We start from the raw sequence: 10318 nt of genomic DNA, 5'->3' as shown, positions 1-10318 counted from the left end.
AAAAAAAAAAAAAATGAAACTTTATAGTACTTTTGTTATTTGTTTTATTATTTTAAAAGTATGTTTAAGTAAAAACATAAATTTAAACGATGAAGGGAAAAAGAAACAAAGCGACATAATAAATGAAAATGAGGAGGGAAAAAATAATAAAAGCAATAATAATAAAAAAGTTCAACATAATAAAATGAATCGTAAAGGAAATAATAGTGTAAGTAAAAAAACTGATGAACATAAAAATGATGGTGATGGGAAAAATAAAAAAATGGATGAACGTAAAAATGATGTTGATGGGAAAAATAAAAAAATGGATGAACATAAAAATGATGTTGATGGTGAACACAAAAATGATGTTGATGGGGAAAAAAATAATATTCTTGAATATAATAACATTGATGAACATAATGAATTTCCAGAAAGCTTAGAAAACGATAATTTTTATGATAAACTTTTCGATGATGTTGAATTAAGGGATATTATTCATAATGAGAAATTTTTTGAGAATGTAAAAAATGTGAATAATAACGATGTAGATAATTTTTTATTAGTCGATAAAGAAATGGAAAGAAGAAAGGAAGAGGAAAAAAAAAAAAGTAGAAAATTAGAAGAGGATGAAGATGAAGAGGAAGACAATGATGAGAAATGGAAAGAAGAAAATAAAAATAATAATAAAATTGAAAATAATAATAATAAAAATAATAATAATAAAAATAATAATAATAAAAATAATAATAATAAAATTGAGAATAATAATAATAAAAATAATAATAGTAGTAGTAATATTTTTAATAAAAATTATGATATTTATGATAATGGAGATATTTATAATGATGACAATCTTGTGGATATTACACAAGAAGAAAATACAAACGCCCTTAATATAAACGATGAAATTAATGAAGGAGGTAAACATGATAAGGAAGCCTTTTTAATATTTGAGAAAAAATTAAATGAATTTGAAGATAGAAATGATTCGATTGATGGGGATAATAAAATGGAAGATTTAATAAATAACCATTTTCATGATTCAGGTGATAATGGATCGTATGAAAATATTCAAGTAAAAAAAGAATTATATAATAAAAATGAAAAGATAATAAAAGGGAGAGATAATAATCTGAATGATGGAGATATTCCTATGAATAAAAATAATACAAGTAATAAATTTAATAATAATAATAATAATATGAATAATGAGATGAAATATAAAACATTTAAAGAAGAGTACGAAGAACAAATATTAAGTAAACCAGAATCCATAAAATATTTTTTTGAAGTAATAACGGAAATATTAATAGTAATAAGATTAGGTTTAATATATAGATATACCAACTTTTTAATACCTTTTAAGAATTTTCTTATTTCAAGAACTTTAGAAAATGTCGAAATGGTATGTGTTACATTTTTATCTATACATAAATTTGGTAGAGAAAAATATCCTGATATATATGGCTTTTTTTTGATAATCTTAATTTTGTATATATTAAAATATGTATTTAAAAAAATGATATATAAATTATATTATAATAAATATGGTATGGGGAAGAAATATTCTTTGAAAAATCAAGAAAGTGAAAATATGTACATGGAGAATTTATTAAAAAGGATCTTATATAATGTCGAAAAAAAGAAGGTCTTATCTAATTATGAGAGTATATTACAAGATATATTAGAAAACACAGATAACTTATTAGTAAACAGTAATATAATAAATAAAGAAAATAAAAATATTTATACAGATATGATATCGAATATTAATAATATAGGAGTCTTTACATATATATCTACACAAGCATTAAAAAAAATTAATCATAAATCGGATCTAATAATTAACGAATTAACAACCAATGGTTTTATTGATGAAGATACAAGTAACAAAATGGATAAACTCAAAAAATTCTCTTCTATAAATGAATATCCTTATGTAGATATTAAAAAGTTTAAAGATAATCTCGTCAACGAATATGATGAACACTTTATATTAAATGATAAAATGAGGTACAGTGGTTTTCATAGTATGGAAAATGACAAGAGTCCTCCGAATAATAAGTATAACATGGATAGTTATAATATGGATAGTTACAATATGGATAGTTATAACATGGATATTAATAACATGGATATTAATAACATGGATATTAATAACATGGATATTAATAACATGGATATTAATAACATGGATATTAACAACATGGATATTAACAACATGGATAATAATAACATGGATATTAATAAGATTGATAATAATAACATGGATATTAATAAGATTGATAATAATAACATGGATATTAATAAGATTGATAATAATAACATGGGTGTTCATTTAAATATGAATAACAATTATTTATCTAATAAATATAAGCACGATTCTGCATATGATGAAAATAAGGTGCAGGATCTTTTACAAAAATCAAAAAAGCAAGATTATGGACATGTAAAGAATGCACTGAAAGATGGAAATCAAATGATTTATAATAACATGGATGCGAATAAAAAAGATGATAATTATTTTAACAAAATGATGAGAGATTCAGACTTATCAAATTATAACGGAAGGAAAAGTATATATTTCAATGGATCATTAGAAGATGACCTGAAAAATAATGATTATGATAATAATAAAAATTTTGATTATGCTAATAATAGCACATATATTGTAGAAGGTAAAGAAATTCAACAAGTTGATAAGAATAAGACAAACGATATGGATGAAAAAAAAAAAGATGAATCCTTTATTCATTATGACAAAAAAAAAAAAATAATAAATAATTTAAACCCCTTCTCCCCTTTAAATGATTATAATAATATTTCTAATAATAAAAAGAATACTATAAATGAAGAACAAAATAATAATATAAATGATTCTGATGTTATAACAAACATAGTAAATTCTTATATAAATAAACCACCTAGTAATATAAATAGATTTAGTCAATCTTCTATTTATAATACACATAATAAGGTAACCAACCCCTTATTAAATGAACAAAGAAATGTAACAAAAGAAGGGACACAACGTAAAAACACTGAAGAAGCATCTGTAAATAATAAAGTCGAAGAAAATTATTTGAGAAACAACGTTACTAACCATGATATGGAAGAAAGCGTGGAGAACAAATTGGTAAGAGTACGATACATATGAAAAACAATTTAAAAGATTATAAAAATTAATATGTAGATTGAGTAAAAAGAGCAATTTGTTCGTGAAATATGACTTTAATATAATACATGGACGAAATATATATATATATACATATATATATGTATGTATTTATTTATGTATATTTTATATTTTATATTTCATATTTTATATTTCATATTTTATATTTTGTTAGGATGAAGACAAGTTAAAGATGAGTACTCACATGGTAAATAATATATTTGAAGGTACAAAGGAATATATAAAAACAAATGAAGAGATGAATAATATAAGTAAAGCAGGTGATCCGTTTTTTCATAATCAAGAAGGTAAATATATAAACAAATTAATGATGAGCAGAAATATGATCATACTTTATATGTTATAATATATATATATATATATATATATATATATGTGTGTATATATTTTTATTTATTTATATATATGTGTGTGTTCATTTTTGTAGGGTCCTTTTCTTATGCGCCACCCCCTTATCAAGGTGTAGAGAACTCCAATAATAAAAACCAAAAGTATCTGACCCAACGAAAGTAATAAAAAAAAATAAATATACACAAATAAATAAATAAATAAATATATAAATATATAAATATATATATATATATATATATATATAAATTATTATTATTTTTATTCTTTTAGGGAACGACAACAAATTGTTGCTACTAAATCTCCATTTAATTAAAAAAAAAAAAAAGGAATAGAGTATACATGGATCATCAATCTAATAATACAATTTTTTTTTTTTTTTTTTTTTGTTGACACATAAATGTATATATATATATATATACATATATACAATATATTTATTTTTATTTATTTATTTTTTTATTTATGTTTTTTTTTTTTATTTGTTTTATAAAACCTTTTTAAATGTTTTAATTCTTTTTTTTTAGAAACTATATATAAAGAAAAAAAAAACAAACAAACAAATTATACCCCTTGTTATTTTATATGTATACAGTATTGTAATTTGTGTATGTATAAAATAATAATCTATTATTTTTTTTGTTTCAAAAAAGGGTATAAATAAATAAATAAAAATATATATATATATATATTTATTTATTTATTTCACTTCATATTATAATTTTTTTTTTTTTTTTTTTTTCTTTTTCTTTTTTCTTTTTTCTTTTTTTAATATTTGATATAATATCATTAAAATATAAAAAATATATACATTAAGATGTGTATAAATATATATATGTTTAAAGATTTTTTTTTTTTTAAAATTATGTATTAAATCGACGATAAAATATATATTTGAAACCCCTTCCTTTTTATTTCCTTTTCTTATTTTTTTTTTTTTTTGTTGAACTTTTGTATTATTTTAAAATGACGTATTTAATTATAATTCCTTAAATTTGAAAAGAAGAAAAAAAAATGTTCTCTAGAATTAAACATTGTAGATACTTAAGAATACAACGAGTAAACAGTAATGGTTATGATCACTTAAAAAACAATTATTTTATACATATGTCATACCAGCATATGACCAATGAGAAAAAAGAAGAGATAAAATATTATGAAGAATATAAAGAAGATTGTAATATATTAAGTAGCTTGAGAAAGAATGATTTTAAGCATATTCTTAATGATGACGATAAAAAAGATATAAACAAATTAAAAAGGGTGTGTACAAAGAAAAATATATATATAAGGCCAACATATATATAAATATAAATAAATAAATAAATGAATAAATAAATATATATATATATATATATATATATATATATATATATATATATATATATATGTATATTTATTTATTTATACAACTTATAATATATATATATATATATAAATTTTTTATTTTTTTAGAAATTGTTGAAGTTGCTCAAGGATTATCACCCAGATATGTACATTAAAGAAAAGAATGTAGAACGGAAGAAAAAAAAAGAAGAAATATTTATAGAAATATACAACAAGTATAAAAATATAGATAGGGATTTTGAACAAATGGGATTCTCAGATATAATTGATGAGTCTATATATGAAGACGAAGATGACAGAAGTAAAAAAAAAAAAAAAAAAAAAAAAAAATTATTAAAAATATGAAATTTATAAGAGAAAAAAAATACATATATATATAATATCATTAAACATTTTTTTTCAGATGAACGAATTGAAAAATACAAAAGATATTCAGAAGGAAAACGAAAGGATATAGCAACCAAACACATAGAAATGTATATTGTCATATCTATTTTATTAACGTTTGGATTGGTTTTTTCCATATGCGTGTATTTACCTTTTAAAGGATCAAGTTATGATCTAGAACAGTAGGAAAAAAAATAAAAATAAACATATATATATATATATATATATTTCTTCATCCGTAATATATTTTACTACATAATGAACTTAAACTTATTTGTAGTATTTATGAAAATGTCGAAGAGAGAAAAGATGATAATGTGGTAACTTGTTTTTACAATCCTATAATGAGAAGATATGAGTATCTACCACAAAATAGAAATTACATTCCCCCCAATCCTAGGCAGCTATACAACGTAAGAGAGTAAATAAAAGATTCAAAAGGTTGTATGTATATATATATATATATATATATATATACGTTATGCTGAAAAAAAGAATATTAAACAAATACGAATATATTTTTTTGTACAAAGTTGTGTGCCATACTTTTATTTTATATTATATATTTTTTATCATTTTAAAGTTTTACAAGAACAACTTCCCTGAACTTCCCATAGATGAGGACATTTTAAAATTGAAGCATTTCGAAATGATTAAGGTAAAAACAGTTAACCATCTCCAAAATAAAATACTTAACATATATATAATTACATATATATAATTACATATATATAATTACATATATATAATTACATATATATAATTACATATATATATAATTACATATATATATATATATATATATATATATATATATATTGAAACATTTTGCTATCAACATATATTTAATTATCTATTATTTATATTAAATTTATTTATTTCATTTTTTTTTTTTTTTCTTTTTCTTTTTCTTGTATTATTTCCAATTTATAGTTACCAAAAAATCGAGCAAAGAAATGCAGACTTTTTTACGACGTAAAAACAAACGAACTAATTTTTTTAAAAAAAAAAAAAAAAGATTTTGCGGCAATTTCATAAAACTTGTATATAAACATTTATAAAAAAAAAAATAAAAATAAATAAATGTATATATATATATATATATATATATATATATAATATCAGAGGTATATATTAATAATATAAAAAACAAATAAAATTTATGTAGTAAAAATCAAAATGGATATAAATATTAGATCTATATATCATATAAATAACGTATTTATTATATCATTATGTTACAAAATGATATATATATTTTTTTAAATGAAACTCATAAAATATTACTTTTAAAAGTATCTTTTTTTTTTTTTTTCTTTTTTGTAAATTTATTCATTTGCTGGTTCTTCATTTCCTTCTTCTTCATTTGCTGGTTTTTCATTTGCTTCTTCTTCATTTGATGGTTTTTCATTTGCTTCTTCTTCATTTGCTTGTTCTTCATTTGATGGTTCTTCGTTTGCTTCTTCTCCATTTGCTAGTTCTTCATGTGCTTCTTCTCCATTTGCTAGTTCTTCATGTGCTTCTTCTCCATTTGCTACTTCTTCATTTGCTTCTTCTTCATTTGCTACTTCTCCATTTGCTGCTTCTTCATTTGCTACTTCTTCATTTGCTGCTTCTCCATTTGCTGCTTCTTCATTTGCTGGTGTTGTTTCTACAGGTTCTTCTTGTTGAACTTGTTCTTCAGCAGCATTATTTGTTGTTTCTTCAACTTGTTCTGTTTTAGCTTTTTTATTTTTTCTTACATCATCATTAACATTGTTTACATTTTCCACAGGTTGAGTTTCTTCAACATTAGTTTTCTCATTTTCATCGGTTACAAGATCTGGAATTTTCGCTTGATGTTTTTCTCCAACATTTATTTTTCCGTCGACTTTTGACATATATTTTCTTTTTGCCATTTTTGTTATTTTTAAATTGTTCTATGTATATATATTATATATATGTAGATATATATATATATATATATATATATATTTTTTATTTATATCTATATATATTTAAATATATATACAGATTAATTATACTTACAGAAATGTAATATATCTAAAAGGATTGTTGACAGATGTAATAAATATATACTTTTATTACTTTTATTTATTTACTTAGATAATATAATATAATATAAATAAATAAATAAATATATACATATACAATATATATATATATATATATATTTAATTATAACTTTAATATATTATTATATACTACAGGTGAGATCTATATATATATATATATATATATATATATATATATGTTTTATATATAATATGGTTGTATTAATATTATATATATATATAATATATATATTTTATATTATTATTATTTCTTTTTATATATAAATAGAAAAAAGCTTAAGAAACTTAAAAATTAATATAAATTTAAAAATAAAATATAATTTTTTTTTTTGTTTTTTTATAAAACTAGAATAAAAAAGAAATTGTAATATAATAATAAAAAAAAAAGAAAAAAATTATATTTTTTTATTTTAAAATTAAAAACTACTAAAACCCTAAACTTTTTTTTTTTTTTAAATAATAAAATATTATTTTTTTTATAAATTTTTATTTAAAAAAATATTTTTTTTTAAAAAGATATATATATCTGATATATTTATTATTATTTCTTTTTATATTATTTTATTTTTTAAATTTAAAAACAATAAAAATAAAAAAATAATATATTTATATAATATATTATATATATATATATATATATTTATTTAACAACATATGGATTTATATATTTTTTTAAAAAATACATGTATGTATGTATAAATAATACAAACATAATAATATACTATATATAAATAAAAATATATAATAATAATATATATATATATATATTAACATACATAAAAAATATATATATTATATAAAATACAAGAAATAAAACTAAACCAACGAAAAACCAAAAGAAAAAAAAAAAAAATTAAAAAAAAACAACATCGACAAAAAAAAAAGAAAAAAACGACAATGGTTTAAAAAAAAGAAGAAACAACTAACGGTTCAAAAAAAAAAAAATATATATATATATATTATAGCATATACATTATAAGAATATATGATGAGCATATATAAAAAAATATTATATATATATAAAATAATATATATATATATATAAATTTTTTATATGTAATAATATAATAATGTGATAATATTTTTCGATCTACAAAAATCACATTATATATATATATATAATATAATACATATAATAACATATTTTTTAAAAATATAAATAATATATATATTATATATATTTTATATCTGCATACAACAAAAACAATACATACAAAAAGAAAAAAAAAAAGAGCATATAATTTTTATTTATTTTTTATATTATATTATATTATATATAAAAACAATATTCGGCATGTATTCATTGTTTTTGGTTGAACAAAAATAATAATACGTTTAAAAAAAAATATATATATATATATATATTATTTTAAATAATATTAAACAAATTATTAATTTTATAAAATATATTTTATTATATACATAAAAAAAAAAATACTTTTTTATAATAAGCCAAGGAAAAAATTTATTTAATTCTGTATTCTTATAATTATTGAAAAAATATTTTATTTTATTTAAGATTATTATATATATATATATATATATATATATATATATATATATATTATATGTTATATATATATCATGCCTACAAAAAAATTTATAAATATAAATAAAAAAAAGAATAAATATAAAAATATTTATTATTTTAATATATAATTTTATAAAACAGTAAACAAAGAAAAAAATCTTATTTTTTTCTCATGGGGTTTTTTTTTTTTTGATGCTGTTTTTACATAATTTCGGTTTTATCTCTTAATTATTGCCTTTATAATATATAATTATATTATTTATAAAAACATGAATAATAAAATATAAAAAAGAAGAAGAAGTTATTATATATTATTTTAGGTATATAAAATAAAAAAAAAATTTATACCCATTCAATATAAATATTATAAACCCCAATATATTTTTTATACCATTCATGTAAAAATAAATAAATAAATAAAAATAAAAAAATATATATATATAAATTATGAGAAATAATATAAAAAGGAAAACATTCAATACATCATTAAAATGTACATATATATATATAATATGTATATATATATGTATAATATTTATTAAGAAAAAAAAAAAAAAAAAAAAAATCTCCTTTATTCATTTTGTTTTTCTTTTATACCGACAATATTTTAACGTTTTTTTTAAAGGTACTCATAAATAAAAAACAAATATTTCTTTAAAGATGAAGAGGAGTTCTTTTCCTTTCTTCTCTTTTCTTTTCTTTTCTTTTCTTTTCCTTTCCTTTTTTTTTTTTTTTTTTTTTGTAATAAACGTTTTATATAAAAAAGAAGGTTGGTCAATTGTTTAAAAATAAAATAAATAAAAATATATAAATATATATATATATATATATATATATATATTTTATACTGTCATAAAAAAATGCGGGAAAATAAAAAAAAGAATAAGAATATATTTTATTATAATGGATGATGAAGGTTTGTTTTTCATTTTCTTTTTTTTTTTAAAAGTTCCTTATTATATGTTAACATGATAAATATATTATTATATTATATATGTATATATTTATGTACAAGTATAATAAATTAAAAAGCATGTCACTCTTATAATATATATATATAATAAAAATATAAAAATAATAAATGCAAATATTATAACACCTCTATTTAGAAATATAAAATAATTTTTCTTTTGTAGATAATAAACATATAGTGTTTGACACTTTTATGGGTTCTATAATCGGTTGTACGATTAGTAAAATCATACTTTACCCTTTGGATACTATAAAAATAAATAAACAGATTTATAAACAACCAATTGAAAAAGGGAATAACGAATATAAAAAAAATCTTTTAACTTACATTCAAATTAAAAATAAAAATAAAAATACTATATTTTTGTACAACTTTATTAAAACCTATGGATTTAAGGACTTGTACAAAGGTTTCACGTAGGCTTCAAGAAAAAAAAAAAAAAAAAAAAAAAATATACATACATATATATATATATATAT

General features: G+C 18.2%; 4 protein-coding genes across 5 annotated transcripts in view; 3 read left to right on the top strand and 1 right to left on the bottom strand.

The window, feature by feature from the left end:
- Window positions 1-13: 13 nt before the first annotated feature.
- PRSY57_0106500 (secreted ookinete protein, putative) lies at window positions 14-3842 on the top strand (the record flags this gene model as incomplete). The annotated part of the gene is made up of 4 exons (XM_012905384.2): window positions 14-3118; window positions 3333-3465; window positions 3606-3687; window positions 3800-3842. 4 exons carry the CDS (start codon window positions 14-16, stop codon window positions 3840-3842), a joined length of 3363 nt encoding a protein of 1120 aa, XP_012760838.2.
- Window positions 3843-4540: 698 nt separating this feature from the next.
- Window positions 4541-6298, top strand: PRSY57_0106400 (hypothetical protein; the record flags this gene model as incomplete). The annotated part of the gene is made up of 6 exons (XM_012905383.2): window positions 4541-4789; window positions 4982-5174; window positions 5277-5442; window positions 5541-5673; window positions 5844-5918; window positions 6194-6298. 6 exons carry the CDS (start codon window positions 4541-4543, stop codon window positions 6296-6298), a joined length of 921 nt encoding a protein of 306 aa, XP_012760837.2.
- Window positions 6299-6588: 290 nt separating this feature from the next.
- Window positions 6589-7158, bottom strand: PRSY57_0106300 (hypothetical protein; the record flags this gene model as incomplete). The annotated part of the gene is made up of 1 exon (XM_012905382.2): window positions 6589-7158. The coding sequence occupies one exon, from the start codon at window positions 7156-7158 to the stop codon at window positions 6589-6591; it is 570 nt and encodes a 189-aa protein (XP_012760836.2).
- Window positions 7159-9769: 2611 nt separating this feature from the next.
- The window catches only part of PRSY57_0106200 (mitochondrial carrier protein, putative), a gene marked incomplete at both ends in the record, with an annotated part of 2405 nt that continues 1856 nt past the window's right edge, over window positions 9770-10318 (top strand). For both annotated transcript variants that reach the window (XM_012905381.2, XM_020114365.1), the window contains 2 exons: window positions 9770-9782; window positions 10003-10255. In XM_012905381.2, coding sequence (XP_012760835.2) covers window positions 9770-9782; window positions 10003-10255 — 266 coding nt within the window. The remainder of the gene's footprint in view (window positions 9783-10002; window positions 10256-10318) is intronic.

This window comes from Plasmodium reichenowi, chromosome 1, assembly GCF_001601855.1.
Source record: "Plasmodium reichenowi strain SY57 chromosome 1, whole genome shotgun sequence".
NCBI lineage: Eukaryota > Apicomplexa > Aconoidasida > Haemosporida > Plasmodiidae > Plasmodium > Plasmodium reichenowi.
This window is presented reverse-complemented; position numbering and strand designations above follow the sequence as displayed.